Below are 19,323 nucleotides of genomic sequence, written 5' to 3' on the forward strand. Positions count from 1 at the left end.
GCGCGAGCCAATCCGCGCCGCTCCGTCCAAGCAAGCCTTGCAGGGTGGCTTGCAGCATAGCGCTAGCTTTAGCTGAAGGAAAACGGCGCCTTTTCCAAAGTGCTGGGGGGGAGGGGTGGGGAGGTCAGATAGCGGGGAACCACTAGACACGCCCATATCACTCCTACGCTGCATCCTCTTCCTGCTCCTCCTCCTCCTCCCCTGCCTTTTCTTTTCTTCACTTCTACCCCCCAAATTCCATTGATACCCTTATCCCCCCCATCTCCCGTAATGCTCGCCCTCACGCTGTAGACCCGTGTCCACCACCCCCCGGCTGTTGATCAACTCAGCAGCCAACGCGTGCGCAATCTGGCCAAACCCTCAACGCAGTAGGTCCCAAAAAAGCAACACACGTCGATACGCCCAGTACCGTATACTTATCAATTGCACGACAGAAGATTCGCTGTCACTCCACCCCATCGTGATTGTGATACACATTCTCGCCCCCCTCCCCCCCCGCTTCTTGGTCCTCCTTTTTGATTAGGAAAGAGCGACTGCCCTACCGCTACTTACCTATCCGATTATCATCACCCACGGCCTTGCCCCAGCGACTCCTCGCCTTCCACACGCCCATTGTGCACGTTGCGCACTTTCATCCGCATCCTACTGCCTCTTCTTCGTCTGCTTCTGCTTCTGCTTCTGCTTCTGCTTCTGCTTCTGCTTCTTCTCCCTCTTCGCCTCTAAACCGCAAACATGGCCGCTGCTGTCGCCAGCTACCCGTCCATGCCACGTCCTTCCTCGACTCCTCCACCGCACCTGTCTCTGAACACGTCATCCCGCGGCACGCCTGCTCCCATTCCTAACAAGCACATTCCAGTCTGCCCGCCTGGCGCACTCCCTGCCACGCCTCCAGCGTCTCCTCCCCGCCAGGACAGCCTCATTGAGACTTCCTCAATCACCTTTCCCCCTGATGCATACTGCTCAAAGTATTCCGATGATCCACCCCTCTACACCATCACTGCAGATCGTCTGGCCCAGGCACTAGAGCACATGGCAACACAGCCGCTTCCGAACCCTGAGCAAGTCTTTCCCTGGATGCACGGCCTCCATCCAGACAATCAGATACAGCTTGCTTTTTTCTCCTCGCGTCGCAGGAGTGGCCGCAAAGTCCCCACGTGCATTCGCAGCATCACCATTGTCAAGACTGGCGGAAACCTCTCGTCCTCCAAGCTCAAGGGTGCCATTGCCCCTGATGAGATACTTGATTCTGTCGCTTCAGAAAACCCTCAATTCCTCGAATGCGATCCCAAGGAAGGCTTCTCCGTGCGCAACTTTCACATCCAGACTTGCAAAATGGCATTGGTGTCAGATATCATCGTTTACGGCGACCACAAGACAAAGCCCGAAGACACAATAGCACTAGCCCAGAAAATCTCCAGAGCTCAGAGGCAGTATGAATCACAGCATGGCCTTTCGCCATATCTGTTCAATACGTTTATGCTTTCAGGTAATTCTGACCCTGCACATACGCTACATGTACAAACGGCTAATGGTTTCCAGATACTTTCAGTTCGGTGCAGGAAAAGCACCCCAAGCTGATTGCTGTCAACTCTACTGGACAAATGACGGGAGAAGTTGTAGACTTTTGTAAGTAGCAAGAGCGGAACTGGCAAATCACAATGGCTAACTTGTGCCGTTAGTTTACTGGGAGCGGTACGAGATGAGCGAGATGTCAAAGGCATCGGAAATCAGCAACAATGTATTTCTCGGCCCAACACCCGACCAGACACTGCACCCAGAGTGCTTAGGAACAGAGGCCTATGACATGCTCATTGAGGCAACCGATCTAGCTCATGTACCCGAACCACGCTCACTCCGAGCTCTTCGTATGGGTCTGGAAAGAGTCCACCGCAAGTCAGCTTTGCACATGGAGTTCCCCTCATCAGGGAGTATCATGCCTCCCACTTGGGCACACGGAGAGATCGATGGTCTCATGGCCATGTGCAAATGGATGTACGAATTGGCCAATCCAAACGAAGTACGGAGGTCGAAGCGAAGGAGGGAGGATGAGGACGAAGCTATAGAAATGGTCGACACTGCAACACCACGCAAGTTCTTGATCCATTGTACTGATGGCTACACCGAGACGACCCTTCTTGCACTCACCTACTTCATGTATGCTGAGGGCCTTCCCGTTCATGACGCTTGGATCAAGCTGCATCGTGAAAAAGGCCGAAACTTCTTCGCATACCCATCTGATGTAGCCCTTCTGACAGCCATACAACCCCGCATTCTCCAGGAGTCACCCCGCTTCAACCAGAGCATCCTCAACATCCCTGAGCCGCGCTGGCTCTCGAAGCTTGATGGAAGCCTGCCCAGCCGCATTCTACCCTACATGTATCTCGGCAATCTTGGCCATGCCAACAACCCAGAGCTTCTCCATGCCTTGGGCATTACCCGTGTATTGAGTGTCGGTGAGACACTTTCTTGGCCCGAGGGCATGCAAAAGGAACTCAATTGGCCCATTGAGAACTTTCTCATGATCGACCGAGTTCAGGATAATGGCGTTGATCCTCTATGGGGCGAGTTTGGGCGTTGCTTAAAATTCATTGGTATGTATTCGGGCCCGTACTTGTCTTGGGAACCACTAACAAATATTCAGAAGCTGGAAGGGCTGAGGGTGGTGCTACACTTGTGCACTGCCGCGTCGGTGTTTCTCGCTCGGCAACCATCTGCATTGCTGAAGTCATGAAAGAGCTTGGCCTTTCCTTTCCTCGTGCTTAGTGAGTAGTGCCTGTTCTCCATGTTGGGATTCTAGCTAATACCTGCCAGCTGTTTTGTGCGAGCCCGAAGACTTAATGTCATAATACAACCTCACCTTCGGTTCACCTATGAACTACTCAAGTGGGAAGAGTACCAGCGTCAGCGACGCAACGAACCTCTTCGCCGCGAATTAGAATGGGCCACTGTGGCGCGCGAGATCGCCCTTATGAACAAGCCTTACTCGAGATGATTTCCTTTCTGCACTCTGTGTGCGCCTATTTCTGCCATGACTGACGACGACACGAACCGTACATGTTCAACTACCAAATTTCGACTTTGAACCCGACCGCTCGATTCTGCGGCGGGTTTCGCCCCAATGTACGCGATACAATGGCGTTTCTGCGGCCTTTTTGTTTTTTTTTTTTGTTTTTTGTCTTCTTCGTTTAATCCTGCTCTTTTCGCATTTTCCCGTAATAAGAGCCGTCATGTTTTGGTGGCATTGATTTTCACAAGGTCGTCAACTTGCTTTTGATTTGTACCGGGAAATCGGGCGTGGGTTTGGTTGTGACTTGTCTTTTTGTTTTGGTATATTTGCGCGAGAACCCAGCCACACGGCTTGATTGTACTGGATGTATGCCATTCTAGTCCCTGCATGTGCATGGCGATGGAATGCGGGCTTTGGAGGCACCTTCCCTTACTCATCTTCTCAATACGTGTATTACTGTCTTGATCTGCCTCAGCAACTTTTTCACTGCTGCAGCCGATGAGCAACCGGCTAGGTTTTTTTCATGCAACTCTGGGGGCGTCTAGGATAGCTTTCCGTTCCTTTCAACGTACAAATTCCATCTTTTCCTCTGCTCTTAGCATCATCCTCAGACATCACGTGCAAAGTCTAAACATCACAATATCATTGGCCTTGTTGCTGAATCAAGTTGCTTTTATTTTGTTCGCCTACTCTTTACCACCTAGGTACCTGTACACAACTGAAAAGTCTTTTCCTTTGCAGTTTTCCGCCTGCTCTACAGCATCGTATAGTGCTCGTGCTGGTTCACCCAAAGCAAGCTTGACGTCGGCCTCGGCTGCTGCTTTGAGCGCAAGCTTCAGGTCCTTGTTGGCCAGAGCTATCCCAAACCCTCCCTCATACCCTCTGCTAGCAGGCGAGCCTTCAATCACACCAGGCACGGGGTTGTTGACTTCGCTCGGCCAGCACTTGCCTGTCGCCGTGTTGATCATGCCTGCTAGAGCCTTGGGGTCAAGGCCCCATTTGACGCCCATACTCATGGCTTCAGCAGTTGCAATGTTGTTGAGCGCGAGAAGGTAGTTGTTGGCCAGCTTGCCTTTGAGGCCCGCTCCTGGCCCGCCGAGGTGAACTACTCTTCGGCCCATCAACGACAGTACTTTGGTCGCGCCCTCAACAGCCTCTGGTGGTGCACCAATCATAAAAGTGAGCGTGCCTGCCTGTGCACCAACAACACCACCCGACATGGGTGCATCCACAAACTTGCCTTGGCCAGTAGAGTGAGCAGCTTGCGCTACTTCACCCGATGTCATAGGGTCAATAGTCGAGCAATCAATGAAGAAGCGCTCCTTTTGGACCACCCCATCTGTGAGAAGCGTTGGGGGTTCCAGCATCTCTTTGAAAACAGCTTTGACATGCTTAGGCTCCGGCAACGAGGTAATGATTGTTTCCTGTATCAGCGTTAGTGTACTGCTTCTGATGATGATGGCAAGTAACATTTGCTGAATATGAAAGCATCAGAGGATTGGCTATAATATTTGTGTAATCAGAATAAGGGCCACGAATGGCCCCCAACTTAGATCATTGATAGAACAATTAATTCATCACAAGACATTGTGCAGGAAATAGAGGACGTGGCATCTACTTACAGCATTCTCAGCAACTTCTCGAACGTTTTTAGCGACCTTGACACCCTGGGGATGTTCATCAAGGAACTGTTTGGTGGCCGCAGTGTTGACATCATGCACAAATAGCGTGTCTTCAGCTGGTATCTTAGCCCTGAGGTTCTTTGCCATTGGGTATCCTATGACAAGTTAATAGATGCAGTCTTTGAGCAACAATGGTACTTACCCATCCGTCCAAGGCCGATGAACCCCCACGTAGCCTGCCAGTTCTGGGAGCTCGAGAAGCATCTCCGTGTACTTTGGCGTGCTGCAAATGGTGCCGTTCTTCGCACAGGCGAAACAAACGCTGAGACTGTCCGCATTGTGTAGTCGTGAAGGGTAGACGTCGTGGGGTATCGTCAAGATGCGAGATGCACTGTAGAGAGCGGTTGGAAGCGGTCTCCGCACTCTTGGGTTGCGTTCAGCCGAGGTCGCGGTCTCCGGAAGCAGCTGTGGGAACACTGCTAGCAGCTGCAGCCTCGCAAGGCACTGGGGCCATGTTTGCATGCATGCTGGAAGAGTGACACCGTTGCCGGTTCACAATGCACCAAAGTGGCTATGCCTAGTGATCCTGGCGAGGATTGGTGCTGCTGGGAGTGCTGGTTGGAAGATTGGAGAAAATCTGCGGGCTGGTGGAAAAGTATTTCCGGCCGAAGCGGCGCTAAGCTTGATAGGTACATGCTAAGATCTACTCATGGTCCTCTTGATGTGACCCCAATGAAGTATATCTCCTTTGTGAAAGTAAAGATGGACCCATTTTAATGTTCAAGCATAGAAACGTCGAGTAGATAGCGTCTAGAAGTACTCTGTCCACTCAAGCAGTCCTCTGGTGACCATATCGAGCGGAGGTTTGCATGCCGACATATATGCAATTTTCAGTGACCTTTTTTCGCTCATTGAAAATAGATTCCGAAGATATCTAATGTGTTAGTCTGGGCTTTCCAGATTTGTTGCCTCGAGTAGAGCTGGGTATTGTTGCAGCGAAATACGCAAGGTACGGATATAATGGCTTAGTCAGCTGCCATATCGCATCATGAACTTTTGTCCACCATTGTGATTCAACGCCGACCGCAACCCAATATGGCCGTCTCACTCCTGAGGGGCCTTCTACGGCCATCAATTCTCTCGACTGCACAGTTCGCTGTCGCACGATCAATACGACCTGCTTTCGCTGCCCCCGCTTTCGAAACCACCGCTCCAGCCCTCGCAATCCGCCCGCCGCCATCATCGCGCGCCCACAAATGCACGCTGATACAAGTGCTACGACAAGGGAGAATCGCACAAAAAGCGCGCAAGCTTCGTTCACCGCAATTGAAGGACCGACCGGAGCTCAAAGGAGTGTGCCTCAAAGTGGGAACAACCAAGCCTAAGAAACCAAACTCGGGAGAGAGGAAGATTGCGAGGGTCAGACTGAGCACAGGCAAGGTCATTACGGCATATATTCCTGGCGAAGGTATGACATGCATATCTGTGGACTTGCAAGACCTTGGGCATTGCTAATGGGACGTCAGGACACAATGTGCAGCAGCATTCTGTAGTCATGGTGCGAGGCGGACGAGCACAAGATTGCCCCGGTGTGAAATATCACTTGGTTCGAGGAGCGCTGGACCTGGTAAAAACTCGTTTCTTGCGAACAAAGACTATGTTGCTGACATGTCCTAGGGTGGTGTTGGTAACAGAATTACTGCTCGTTCAAAGTACGGCACAAAGAAACCAAAGACTGCATAAGCCAGCAGAACGTAGTTCAAACTTGTATCATATCTTTGGCATCAATGGCGTTAAAAACACGCTGGGCAGATGGGCAATGGCCTTGTCTCCAGCCTGGGCATCCTCCATAAATGTTCGGCCCCCAGAGAGTGGCCAATCTTTTGAAAATGGAAGAATGCAGCCATGTTCTCGCTCTTCCCGCTCAGTGCTCCACATGCCGCCATACCAGTTGTGCCAATACCTTACCGTGTGACTTGCAAATATGCATGGGCAAAAAACAAAGAGTTACAAAAACAAAAACATACGACAGCGGGGATTCGCCAGTGGTCACCCACCTGACTACTAATCCGCCGGTAAACTGCTTATATATGCCAGATCGGACGGGATGGCTAGCTCTCAGTTTCCAATGGTCGTATGTGCCAGAAAAATGAGGATAGCTTTATCATATTCGTGGATATCATGTTTGCGCGGACCGAGATTTTCCAGGAGCTCAAGTGATGTTATCAATATCTCAGCTTGGCACTGCCGCACGAATAGCAAACACCTACTTTACACCCCCTTTCGCACCCTACACAGTCAATGAAATGCTTCAGAGAGCGAGGCATAAATGAATTCTGTATGATCTCGGCCACGTAGGGGCGTGGGTGTGGAGTTCGTCTCTGGCAATTACACAATCACATGTAAGCGACCTAGGCACATTGCAGGCAAGCGAAGGTGCTGGCTCATATGTTGGTGATTGCTATGTATTCTTTGCGCCCAGTGCTTGGAGGCCAAGAAACAACTGTTTGCTTTCATGACCCATGTATTTGGGGATACTTATTCGTGTTTCTACCCCAACAGGCAAAAGCCGATGTGTTGTCGGGTTTGGTCCGACTCATTTGCCCGGATAGTGCGTAGGTTGCGGGGATGAGGATGGGGCGGAGGTTTGACCAGGTCGCCCGGGCTGCATGTTAGCGTCATCCCCACGACTGCCGCGTCAGGACGGCCAACTCGCAGCCCAAACCAGAGCTGATCCATCAAAGCGCTTCTTGTCGATATCTCATCAGGGCGTGTCAGCCTCGTATTTGCGCGTTTGTAATCGCCATGTACCAATTCCAATAGTCGCTAGATCTCTGCACTCCCTCGAGCTTCAGATATCCCCGGGTATCCGTAAACCGTCCGTAATGGTGTCGCCCGGCGCGTCCACCAACGCGACTTCATTCCTACCATCGTCAGCAGATCTGCTCATGGCCTTTCCTCGTCTTCTCTCCAAAGTTAGTTCTTTGGGTGATATGATGCGCGCAGGGGGTAGCGTGATAGCAGAGCCAACGGCGAACCTAACCAACAATACAATAACTTCCACAGTTGCTTTTATACAAGAGTCTCATTCTACAGCCGCTGCTACAGTGGCGGCATCTTCAGAAAGTGATATGACGGTGTGGCAGGCTTTGAGAAATGTAGCGACATGGTTCAGCTACATAACATCAAAGTGGGCAATTGCTACGTTTGCTATTGTAAGTTGCACACGAGCCTAGGAGAATAGTGATCCTTTGCTTATCACATACACACAGGCAATTCTCTTGAACCGCACTCACTTTTACGGAAACAGCCGCATACCTCTATCTTTCGGCCGCCTCTACCTGCGTTTCACTCTCTACGTTATGCCCCTGTTGTTGTTCCTATACCAAATTTCGAATGTGCTCCGAGCGATACGATGTCAAACCTCCCCCGACTGGTCAGAAATGCAATATGGAGCAAGTGGCAGACATCTGGATACCGATTTCGGCGGCGAGGGTGGTTTTATCTGGCGTCTTGCATCGTCAATCTTATTCTGGGAAACTACCGAAGAGTCTTGCCACGCTGTGAACATGCTTCCACAAGATTCATCGGCAACAAGAGATTCTGGGTCGCTGGCTCTCCTTTGGCCCATTTTCCTGTCTTTGGGGTTTGGCCAATTCATCGACACTTTAGCCTGCGCTCTTCAGGGCAGGCGCCCTATTCAAGAAGTTGGAATGACTCTCTTCGAACACTCACTTGCATTCGCCGAAGCCGAAGCTGTTGTTACTAGGCCGTTGGCAGTCGATTCAACACGCTTCTTCAAGCCAAAGCCTGTATTCGCACCGAACGGCACGTCACTCATGCTGCAGAGAACGCAGCTCTCCAAAATCGCTAATGTTCCCCCGGAAGTTTTGCTTATATCTCTTATATCAAGTGTTAGCCATTTCACAAGCAACCTGTTAGCGATCGCAGGAGTGCGTTCAAAGTACCGACTGATTACTACCACAATCTGGGGACTGGCATACATTTCGGCTTTCGCTTGGAGCTTTGCTCGCCTCACATGGATGGTCGCTGACCCAGACAATTATGTGGGTATATTGAGGTTTCCCACTGTGTGTATCATTGGCTTCATTCCCCACCTATTGATTATACTTGGTATGATTGCATGCGGCGTTATCTACTTGCTAGCTCTTCTCATTACAGCGTTTTCCCTTCCGGCAAGACAAAACGAATCTCTCACACTGCGCGAGAGATTTGCAGCTGCCTACAGCAACCTTCACGCCAACATCCATCTATCGTCAGTTTCACCCTTGACAATTAACTGGCATGAGGACTTTTATACTACCATTCTCAAGGTGGGCTATGTGATTCTGACTGCCGCGAGTGAGGCAGTCTTTCTGAATGAAGGCACCAAGGTCAACGTGCACGCTATGACCTGGCTAGAGAAGCAGCGACTTCAAGAAATCCTTGCTCGTCGGAGAAGACGTCGAGAAATGCTCGTCGACATTCCAGCAGAGCTCAGAAATGATACATTCGCTCAAGGCGTTGAGGTGATCGATCAGCTCAACGACGGAAGGTCAGACGCATCAACCTCAGGCTATGCAAAGGAGCGGAAGACTAGGAGCGCCAAAACATCTACCGACCCTTCGGGTTCCATGGGGCATGATGACCCAGCCCGCCACCAGCGCGGCCGCTACGTTCAGACTTATAGATTCTTCGTCCGTATATCGAGGCTAGTCATCCTTGGTGTCGCAAAAGTCACAGGCTGGTTTCTAATGAAGGTTGGCATAAATTACCGGCCGATGTGGCTGAGGCGTGCTGCTGGCGCTTATGAAGCCGAGAAGGTATATTCGCTAGCATCGCGTTCAGATCGGATATCAGCCAGCCAGTCGTGGCTTACCTTGGACAATCGTAATCGGATTCGTCAGGACCCGACGTTTGATGTCGAATCGTTTGCAAAAGAGAGGCTTCGACAGAGCGGCTTCTACTCTGAGCCGGATACGGAAGAATCTGAGGAACGTCTCAACGACTATCTTTACTCTTGGTGGCGGAATGGCAGTCTTTGGAACGAAGTCGACAACAGCAGAGACTATGTGGTCGCACAGGACGATGATACTACTAGTGTAGTTTCGTTCGCCACCACAACTGACAACGACGAATGGTCTGATATTGACGATGGACAGAGAACGCCAACGCGCGACACATATCGACACAGTCGAGAGGAGACACCCTCGGTGGATGACGCCATGGATTTCTCACGCCTTTCGCAGCTCCTCGATCCGAAAACAAAAGAAGATCGCGAGGAGGCTAAGTTACTATCTAGACATCTTCAGAGCCCCAATATCATGACGCGCTCGCAATATCGTAAGGCTCTAGAGCGAGATGAAGCCAAGGTTTTGACAACATCACGTTACCAAGTAGGCGGTGACATAGCAATGTCACCAGAGGAAGAGGAGCAGCTCCTTGAAGACTTTATCCTCAGCCGCCGAAGCGCCACAGCACCGCCGGGCAGGAGCAATGCTGGCAGCTGGGATACAGGGGCAGAAGGCATGGGCTCTGAAGGGCCTCAGTGTGTAGTATGCCAAATGGCACCGAGAACGGTACTGGTATGGCCCTGTGGATGTCTGAGCTTGTGCGATGAATGCAGGGTGGGATTGGCGTCGAAGAACTACACGACATGCGTCTGCTGTAGGACGAATGTAGCGGCATACTCACGGCTTTATGTGCCATGAAACTGTCGCGATATCTCTTTCGTTGTTTCCTAACCAAGCCTTGCTACATGTCTTGTATATACATATTTGAATAAATATTTTGCATAGAGCACTTTTCAACAAAGACCAAGAAATAGTTTTCGATGGGCGGAAAGAACAATTACCCATTGCGCATCGGGGCATATCGGAGTCAGCTCGATCCGATGGATAGGGAGTGGGGCGGCGACCTTGAACAGCCAGTGTTACCTCAGCCTACCCCACGTTCGAGTTCTCTATCTGCGAGTGGCGATCGTCATCTCTTTCCGTCACAACTGCTTGTCTTGGCAAACGAGTCATCAAAACTTCCGTTCTGAACACACTCCTCCTGACAACCACACCCGTCTAACGCTCAATTACCCGCGCCCGCACAAAATCAACCCTGACTGAGCATTCCCAACAAGCTCGGTCAATCGCACACATCCAAGAAAGCAACTTAAAGTTTTATGCAGCCAGAGCCCACAAACGTATCGCAACGCGCCTCCCAGCAACACGCCACCTTCGACGCCGCAACCACTTCCCAGCATGGACACCGTCGCAATGATAACTTGCAGGACTCTCTGCAGCCACACTTTGGTGGGCTGTGGGGAGATCCCGGAGTCCCAGTCGGTAGACCTGCACGCGATACGACAGATTTGCCCCAAGTCACCGACCGCTTCACCCCTATGGAAACCAATGGACTGGAGGGCGGTGCGCGACCCTCACCACCTCCGAGGGACAGGATCACCGAATATGAAAACGCGCTAACCAACTCACCGCGAAAGCCTGCTGATGGTCCTCTTTTCGAAGTTGTTAAGAGCAACAGAAACCCAGACGACAAAAGCAGCCCTATCGCGAAGCTGCCAAATGGTGTGTGAAAACTGTTCTGCAAATACTCTACAGAAAAATGACATATCGAGGCCAGACACTAACTTCGTACAGAGGTACTTATTCATGCTATTGCGCATCTTTCACCCAACGATCTTGCCGCAGTCTCTCTTGTTTCTCGCCGCTTTCACGATGTCGTCACTACTCCGCACGCATGGCAGGTGGCTTTTGGTCGCTCTTTCCCAGGTCCACACGCGCTCGAAGACGCGCAATATCGTTCAGCCTTGGAAGACAGCGGCGATGCTGTACGGTCTGAGAAGAGGAGGTTCACTAGACTTACTGCATTGGCGTCATGGAGAAGCGAGTATATCTTGCGAACAAGACTTTTACGATCCCTGGTCCGAGGCAAACCCGTTCAAGTACCTACAACACCGTCCCGCGCCGGCCAAATGCAGACAGTGGCCCCAATGATCACCTATGATGCCAAGACATATACTATTATCAATCACCTACACGCAACATTTGGATCCGGTCTAAATAACAAAATGCCTCGATTCATTCATGGCGCAGATGACGTTGGCATGGTAACTAGCAGCGATCCAATGGCTGGCAAAGTAGATCCTTGGGGACAAAGCGATCCTCACTTTTACGCTCAGTTCGCAGAACGTTTCCCAGGCGTTGCTGAATGGGGACTAGGTTCTGGAGATGTCGTTGGGTGTCCTAACGTAATGGATATATCACAGCCCTATGGTATGATTTATGGTCAGGGCTGTCCAGAAGGCTCCTGCTACTACCGTTCACTCGAAGAAATGAGGGGTCGCTTCATCGCTGAGCCTACCGATCTTACCATGCCAGAAGCTGGTATACCCAAGCTGGGTACTAATATAGGCGCTGCATGCAGTGTCTGGATCGCGAAATCAAACACCATTCCAACGCTTTCTGAGGGCTTGATTGGTATGATGATTGGCTCTGCAAATGGTGTTGTCAGTGCTTGTAGCATTGGCACAGATGGTCTCCGCTCGTCTCGTGTACAGCGCGGTGAGTTAACTGCGCGCTGGGTTCTCAGTCCAGGTGTACCCATCATTGCTATTGCCGTGGATGAGCAATACTCGTCTAAACGCTATGCCCAGAACCGAATTTGGGCAGTCGCTCTGAACGCCCTTGGTGAGCTATTCTATCTCACCAAGTTCCCAAATCGTAGTCAGACTCCAAAGGGCGATGTCGAGCAATATTCCGAGTACCTGGCGTGGCTGACTGGCCGGAGCGTGTATTGGAACATTGTTGAACCCAGCAGGCGCAGTGCGAGACCTGATCCGTACAGCGATGCCGAAATAGATGGGAGTTACTCACCTCGTACATCATGGGATGGCATGTGTCTGAGCAAAGGGCAGATTGCTGCAGAGACCAAAGAAATCCAGCAATACCTACAAAAGCCGCCGAAACATTTCCGTAAAGTATGCCTCGGATGGGATATGCGTAGAAGACTTGAAGTCGACTTTGCCGGCGATGATGGCAACGATGTTGGCGAGGCAATAGTTGTGTTTGAATGCGGCTTGGAAGAGGGTGACGTCGCTAATATTACACGCTTTACTCGATGCAAAGCAGATGAGAAGGATCAGAGTCCAAACACGCCAATCCGGATGCCGACAGCGTTTCCTACTCAGACATCTTCATTATTTGGCGGCGTAGGCCCGGAGGTCCCGGGTCTAGCAAGTGTCTCGCCGCGTGTTCGCAGCTTGTCGTACAAATCCACGACTAGTTCACCTGAACGAGCGAGTCTGGTGGAAGAGTGGCGGTGTTCGAAGCTTGGATTCGGTGGCTTCAAGAACACGCAAATCACCACGACTACACTAGATACCTCTACATTTGCCACTCTCACTCTATCCGAAGACCCTGCACTCGGGTTCTCGACCACATCAACTGCGTCTTCGCCATATGCCTCGCCATTATCAGTCGCAAGTCAGCCTTCATCTCCGTCCGACATACCAGGTCAACGCGCACGATATGTAGCTGCTGGTACAAAATCCGGTGTCGTGCTTCTTTGGGATATCCGGTTACCTGTGTCGCGTTCTGCGGAGTTTCAAAACACCATTGAGCCTATCCGTATTATCTACACCGACTCGCCTGAGATTTCGTGCTTGGCAGTCACCTCTCTGTATCTTGTCGTGGGTGGAAACGATGGTCTGGTGCAGGCCTGGGATCCTCTCGCTTCAACTATGTCACCGATTACGACGTTGCACTCACGCCACGCCTCGCGTGCTCGAAGACAGCTCGTACAGGCCCAAGCTTCTGTTCAAGGTGTCGGGATCAATATGTTTGCTGCTGGCGCTATATACCTAGATCCCGATCCAACAGTTCTGCGTGGTGCTGTGTCGCTTGGCAACCAGCTCCGCTTTTGGAGCTACAGCTCTTCTGCGGCTGATCAGTACAGAAGCAGCAAGCGCAAGCTTCGGCGTGCCGAGCGCGGAAGTAACAACACCGGAGAGCGCTTCCCTGGTGCTGGCCGGGCTAATCTGAAAAACTACATTGCCAATGAGCAGTTCGAATTGGAACGTGACAGATTAGAACGCCATAAGCAAGCTGAACATCTGGCGGGGCGCTTTGGTACGGAAATGTTGAGTGAAGAAGAGGCATTGGCGTATGCTGCGATGCTTTCTCAGGAAGCAATGGAAGCTGAGGAACAGCGCCGTGTTGAGCTGGAGGTGAGTGCATTGAGCAGTGAGACTGTGACTACGGAGTCTAGTGTCCGGGCCCAGGCCTCAATATCTGTCCTTGAAAATGACGAAGAGCTCGATGCGGATATTGCCGAAGCCATACGCCTTTCTCTCAACGACAACCAAGGTCCCGACATGTTTACATCTACATCGACGCCTCCATCTGCCTATGACATTCCGATCAAGTATGCTAAAGGCAAGAAGAATTCGCCTGCACGCTCTCGAAACGACACTCCCCAGAGGGTAATGGCTGGATCAAGCATCGAGAATGAAATGTCGGATCTGGAGTTTGCGATGCAGCTTAGTCTTGCTGAGGAGCAGAGTAGGAAGGATGCCGAAGATGCCTTTCCTCCACTCAGTCCTGCACCTGGTAGGAAGGGTAAGGGAAGAATGTGGTAATTGTTTCATGTTGTATATTTCTGGTTGTAATTCTCTTCGTAGCTGGCTTTTTTAATACCTTTTCGATTGCTGTTGTTCTCTTTTCTTCACTCTAGAAGGCACCATGTATGGACATCCTGCACCAATTTCGGCCTTGAGGCAGTAGATAACCAGCGACACATACTCTCTATTAGTTGAAAACAAGATTTACCCATTTGAACAACTTTTTTGGCGCCTTTCCTGTTTGACTCATGTTGGCGCTCTATAGAGTTAGCGCTCTGCGGCTCAGAAGGCCTCCTGTTGATATTAGGCTACAACCGAGACAACTGCCCAGCAAGGCGCCCTATGGCGCGGGCGTTAAAAACCTCCTTGTTCTTTGCTGGTCTGCCAGCAACCTCACATAATAATCATCAAACCACTCCTCTACTTGAACGTCAACATGGCCGGCATCTCAGTCACGTCAACCGCTGTTTCATTTGTCAACAAGCTACGCGGAAAGTCCAATCCGTACGAAAAGGCTCGTCACACTCAGTCCAATATCACTTCACCAAACAACACAACATATCAATCGCGAAATGTCGTCCCACAAAACGACTTGCTCGCAGAAGCCCGTGAAGCAGCGGGCCTCGACCCAGTCACAGGTCGTCGGCGCACACATGTGGCTCACCAAACGCTCAGTCAACAGCAGCCAGCACCATATGGTGCTAGTCAGACGCCTGAAGAACAGAAAGCAGCATATTTAGCGTGGGCAGCACAGAGGCCGCAAGAGAGAGGACAGCCATATGGCAGTTATGAGGAGTTTGTACGTGAGATGATTGAGAAGAGGAATGGGAGGGACGCTGCGGGTGAATTGTCGGGTTATTATGCGCCGGAGAGGAGGGTGGAGGAGTATTATTCTCATGCAGTGAGGGGCTAGGTGACCTTTTATCGAGGTGTATTTGTTCTCACTGTTGTACTTTACAGGGTTCTAATGTGAATTAATTGGTTGGAGCTAGTATGCAGAGTCCATAACATTTGGGTGTAGATGGAGCGAAGCAAATGGGGGAAAAGAGGCAATAGACAAACACGATACCCAATATTTAATCACATGACTGCTCTTTCCTTCACTCATGAGTGTACACGTAAACGCTCCATTTTATCTTTCACTTCCCAGCTAGACTCCTTGATATAAAACAACCCCCCCCCCCCCCCCCCCAATCACCCACATCACAGTCTTCAAACCCTTGGCAAACAAACCTCACCATACAGTCCCCATTCCACCTAGTTGTCTGTCGGCAAATCAAGCACTATGGGCTCCGCAATGCTGCAGCACCTCCCCTCAGCATGGCACGTCGACCAAGCCATTATCACCGAAGAACGCCGCATAGTGTGTCTCCGCTTCGGCAACGACGCAGACCCCGCATGCATGGACATGGACGAGAAACTGTACAAGATTATGGAGAAAGTCAAGGACTGGGTAGTCATTTACCTCGTGGACAACAAGGTACGCTTTACACCCTTTTTTTTCCTTTTCAACTTCCTCATTATTTCCTGACAAACCCACTCTTTCCTTTCTTTCCACCGGCACTCAGAAAACATGTCTTCTTTGTGCAAGTACAAATCAACTGACTTATCTGCGTGTGACATAGCAAGTCCCCGACTTCAACGTCATGTACGAAATCTACGACCCGTGTACTGTCATGTTCTTCTGGCGCAACAAGCATATCCAAGTCGACTTTGGAACGGGGAATAATAACAAGATTAATTTCCCGATCAGCGACAAGCAGGGGCTGATTGATATACTCGAGATGGTGTATCGCGGGGCGAGCAAGGGCAAGGGTTTGGTTGTTAGTCCGAAAGATTATTCTACAAGGTGGGCTTATTAGGAGAGGCTATGGAAAACAGATGGGAGATTGGCAAGTTACCAAAGAAAAAGGAGGCACGTTCGAGGGGAAGTGCAGAAGGAATGCCTTGATATGAAGACTGAATGGAACCAAAATCTTTTCCTTTATTACAAGTACCCTAGAAAAAAAGACCTGCTCTATATGATTGATCAGACAGACACCTAGTGCCAAGTCTAGCCTATCAACACCTTGGAATAAATTTTGCATGCGCCATCCAACGCCTTGCCATGCAGAAGATGACGGGAACCTCAATCCTCGCTATGAACGAAACAAAACAAGACCAACAATGACTGCATCATCAGCCCCAAACGCGCAGTGACTCAGCCTCTCGATTAATGCTTGGAGGAAAACAAGTGCAGCTTCTTCTTTTTCTTCTCCTTTCCATCCTTTTCTTCTTTACCGGGCTTTGTGCTGCTCTGTGACGGCGTCGGACTATGTTTGGGTGCGTTGAGATTCATGGCGCCCATGGCTGCTGTTGGAGGCTTCGGGCCACCAACCCTTGGTCCAGACGGCAAGCCTCCAGGCATAGGTGGCTTAGCACCAGCAGGGGGTGGTGCTGGCTTTGGCGGCTCCGGTTTCTCGAAAAGATGGTCCGGAGCCTTTGGTTGGGGTTGGTCGATAGGCAGGCGCAGGTTGCGGCGGTTCTGGCTAAGGTCACCAACTTGGCGTAAGAAGAGTTGAGGCTTCATCATGTGTGAGGTGACAAGGAAGACATCACGCGTCGTCTTACTAGAAACATCGTAGCAAGCGCGAGATTCTGAGTATGTTGCACCACCAGCCATGAACACAATGACACGCTGTCGCGGTTCTGCACTGGCTAGTCGTGACTTGGCCCAGGTTGGTTTGGCAGCGCGAAGAGAAGTAGGAGCGGCATTGTTCTCTGGTGCCATGTTGGCTGCATCTTCAGGCGACATCTTTGTAAAGGGGAAGATGTCTTGAGGAAGCGTCCCGCGAATGTGTTCTTCTAGCATATCCTGTAATGCCGGGTTGAATCTTGACAATCCATAGTCTTCTTGATTTGGTGGTGGTGCTGGCTTGGGTGGGAAAAGAGGTTGAGGCGCATCTCTCTTCTCCTTGAGCTGCCTTGCTACTCGTGCTCCGAGCAGATCAAGGTTGCGGATGACTTCGCCGTCAGGTGGTGGTAGCTGTGCGTGAAAAATGAGCTTCTGCAGGTCGGCTGGCAGTATCCCGTTCTTAAAGAGGACATAGAGGGCGATTAGGCGTAGTCTATCGGCTGGTGTTACTTCATCTTCGTCCAGCGTCCGGACGATTTGATCAGTCATGTTCTTGGGCTTCCGGTAATCTTCGTCAAGTCCAGTGGCCAGGCACTAATAAGTCAGCAACAATTGCAGTATCGAAGCTTGGCTGGCTTACCTGCTCCACCGAAGCCAGGTCTGGTAGTTTGTGCTTCTGGAAGATTTCCATGCATTTCTGTGCCATGGTAAGGTGCAGTGAATACGCTTCTTTCATTTCTTGAAATTGAGGTAACCCAGCAATCATGTCCTTGATGGCGTTGAGCCCATTCATACCTGCGGCATTTTGAGCGTCCTGGTTTGTGAAGTGGGGATTGTCGGCAATGAACTTTTGGAAGTCGCTGATGAGTTTGTCGAGGGTGTCCTTCATGTGTCGGTGACGATTCTCAACCCATATCTTGTCCTTATCAGAGATCTCCATGTCTTTTGCCTCTGAACCGGGGTCCTCTTCGTTGACGTTGGTCCTGTAGGTCACTTTGTCGTTGTCTTGTATGGGCAGCAGATCCATGGCCATTGCCTGATATGTAAACTCGTGAACAAAGGGAGCCATAAGGTCCATGGACCGGTCGGTGATGAAGAGCGTACCGCGGGGCCGGTTGGATTGGGGAGGGAAATCTTGGTTGTACTGGGCGTACATGTCGAGCTTGTCTTGCACGAAACGCGCAAGGTGTGAGCATAAGACGCTGGCCTCGTGCGTTGGGCTTCGGGGTCGGTAATATCGTATGAGGGGATATTCGCCGAGCGCAACGCATACTCCTGTGATCTGGGAAGGGTCAGCCAAAGTTGGATACCAGACCAAGTTTGCCTACTCTTTCGGCAATGTCCTCCATGTGCCGAACCACGAGGTTGTTGCATTCTGGGTGGTAGAGGATGGGAAAGCTCCAGGGATCTTTGAAGGTGACCAGGTTAGACTCCTGGGGGTGGAAGTCAAGGTGGACTGTCCGAAAGCTTCGAATCTGTTCGCACGCCATTGGCGAGCGGTCTATGCGCTCCTTGAGGTGTGGAGGGAGTACTAAGCGCATCAGCCTGAAGCCCGTGTCTCGAAACCACAGTGCCCTTACGTGTCGTCCAGATCAAGAAGAAGCCCCTGTACCGCCGCTGGTCGAACTCGGCCATCATGCAGTCGACAATGTGGGGTTTGGGGGTGAGGATGTATACGGCGTCCATGTCTCGTATGTGCTGCCGCCGGTCTTCGATGCGCTCGATGTCTGCAAGGGGTCAGGAGGCATTGCTGGGGAGCGCAGTGCAGAGGGCGTACTGGTGATGTTGAGGTTGAGGATATCATCTTCCTTGACCACGTTGTTGATAAGCTTCTGGCTGTACTCGTCGACGATGAGTATCTTCCACTGGGCACCGTTAGCTGTGCTTGGGCTGCACGGGGGGAGGCTTGTCGCACGTCGCCGCGGGTGGTTTGTCGGATGGCGTTGAGTATGACTAGAAGCGCATATATCAGTTGTCGTCGTCTTGCTAGTGCGCGGTGTCTGGTGGTATCTTCATACGTTCTTTCTGGATGTCTATCATGGAGGCCATACTGGCGGGGTATGGCAGGCTTCCTGCCGCCGCGGTGAGAAGAGGAGGACGAGAGGAGTTCACAAGAGGGTAGGTGACTCTGTGGTGACTATATGCTGGGCGCGCAGGCGTAGTGAGCTGGATGCCAGCAATGCGCAGTGCAGAGTCGGAGGGTGAGGGTGAAGGTTGGGTCTGGGATGTGGGGAGCGCGTCGCAGCTTGGCCGTTGGTGTTGCAGCTGCGGCCGCGGTGCCCTTGCCCGCCGGAGGTCTCTGAATTGGGGCTTGGCCCAACTTTTTCTTAGTACAGTATGCACTACGACTAGACATGACATTGTCGACTGGCAAACTGACATGCTGCCCATAATTGCCCCCGTGCATTCTGCACTCTACCTCCTCCTCTCTTAATTTATCCTTTTCTTTTTC

The 19,323-nt window shown here is 51.2% G+C and overlaps 7 protein-coding genes across 7 annotated transcripts; 5 read left to right on the forward strand and 2 right to left on the reverse strand.

The window, feature by feature from the left end:
* Window positions 1–762: 762 nt before the first annotated feature.
* COCCADRAFT_35759 (uncharacterized protein) lies at window positions 763–2,992 on the forward strand (the record flags this gene model as incomplete). Its single annotated transcript, XM_007712891.1, has 5 exons — window positions 763–1,486; window positions 1,540–1,626; window positions 1,680–2,591; window positions 2,642–2,762; window positions 2,812–2,992. 5 exons carry the CDS (start codon window positions 763–765, stop codon window positions 2,990–2,992), a joined length of 2,025 nt encoding a protein of 674 aa, XP_007711081.1.
* Window positions 2,993–3,693: 701 nt separating this feature from the next.
* On the reverse strand, window positions 3,694–4,967 carry COCCADRAFT_35760 (uncharacterized protein; the record flags this gene model as incomplete). The annotated part of the gene is made up of 3 exons (XM_007712892.1): window positions 3,694–4,431; window positions 4,630–4,784; window positions 4,832–4,967. The coding sequence occupies 3 exons, from the start codon at window positions 4,965–4,967 to the stop codon at window positions 3,694–3,696; spliced, it is 1,029 nt and encodes a 342-aa protein (XP_007711082.1).
* A 757-nt stretch (window positions 4,968–5,724) lies between these two features.
* Window positions 5,725–6,372, forward strand: COCCADRAFT_4031 (uncharacterized protein; the record flags this gene model as incomplete). The annotated part of the gene is made up of 3 exons (XM_007712857.1): window positions 5,725–6,097; window positions 6,156–6,256; window positions 6,307–6,372. 3 exons carry the CDS (start codon window positions 5,725–5,727, stop codon window positions 6,370–6,372), a joined length of 540 nt encoding a protein of 179 aa, XP_007711047.1.
* A 1,142-nt stretch (window positions 6,373–7,514) lies between these two features.
* COCCADRAFT_4032 (uncharacterized protein) lies at window positions 7,515–14,275 on the forward strand (the record flags this gene model as incomplete). Its single annotated transcript, XM_007712858.1, has 4 exons — window positions 7,515–7,844; window positions 7,902–10,214; window positions 10,808–11,204; window positions 11,277–14,275. The coding sequence occupies 4 exons, from the start codon at window positions 7,515–7,517 to the stop codon at window positions 14,273–14,275; spliced, it is 6,039 nt and encodes a 2,012-aa protein (XP_007711048.1).
* Window positions 14,276–14,693: 418 nt separating this feature from the next.
* COCCADRAFT_92982 (uncharacterized protein) lies at window positions 14,694–15,170 on the forward strand (the record flags this gene model as incomplete). Its single annotated transcript, XM_007712893.1, has 1 exon — window positions 14,694–15,170. One exon carries the CDS (start codon window positions 14,694–14,696, stop codon window positions 15,168–15,170), a length of 477 nt encoding a protein of 158 aa, XP_007711083.1.
* Window positions 15,171–15,542: 372 nt separating this feature from the next.
* COCCADRAFT_35763 (uncharacterized protein) lies at window positions 15,543–16,119 on the forward strand (the record flags this gene model as incomplete). Its single annotated transcript, XM_007712894.1, has 2 exons — window positions 15,543–15,737; window positions 15,883–16,119. 2 exons carry the CDS (start codon window positions 15,543–15,545, stop codon window positions 16,117–16,119), a joined length of 432 nt encoding a protein of 143 aa, XP_007711084.1.
* Window positions 16,120–16,469: 350 nt separating this feature from the next.
* On the reverse strand, window positions 16,470–18,920 carry COCCADRAFT_4035 (uncharacterized protein; the record flags this gene model as incomplete). The annotated part of the gene is made up of 7 exons (XM_007712859.1): window positions 16,470–17,465; window positions 17,512–18,153; window positions 18,200–18,402; window positions 18,452–18,598; window positions 18,649–18,736; window positions 18,787–18,824; window positions 18,890–18,920. The coding sequence occupies 7 exons, from the start codon at window positions 18,918–18,920 to the stop codon at window positions 16,470–16,472; spliced, it is 2,145 nt and encodes a 714-aa protein (XP_007711049.1).
* Window positions 18,921–19,323: the final 403 nt, after the last annotated feature.

The sequence above is a fragment of the Bipolaris zeicola genome (genome assembly GCF_000523435.1).
Source record: "Bipolaris zeicola 26-R-13 unplaced genomic scaffold scaffold_51, whole genome shotgun sequence".
NCBI classification, from domain to species: domain Eukaryota; kingdom Fungi; phylum Ascomycota; class Dothideomycetes; order Pleosporales; family Pleosporaceae; genus Bipolaris; species Bipolaris zeicola.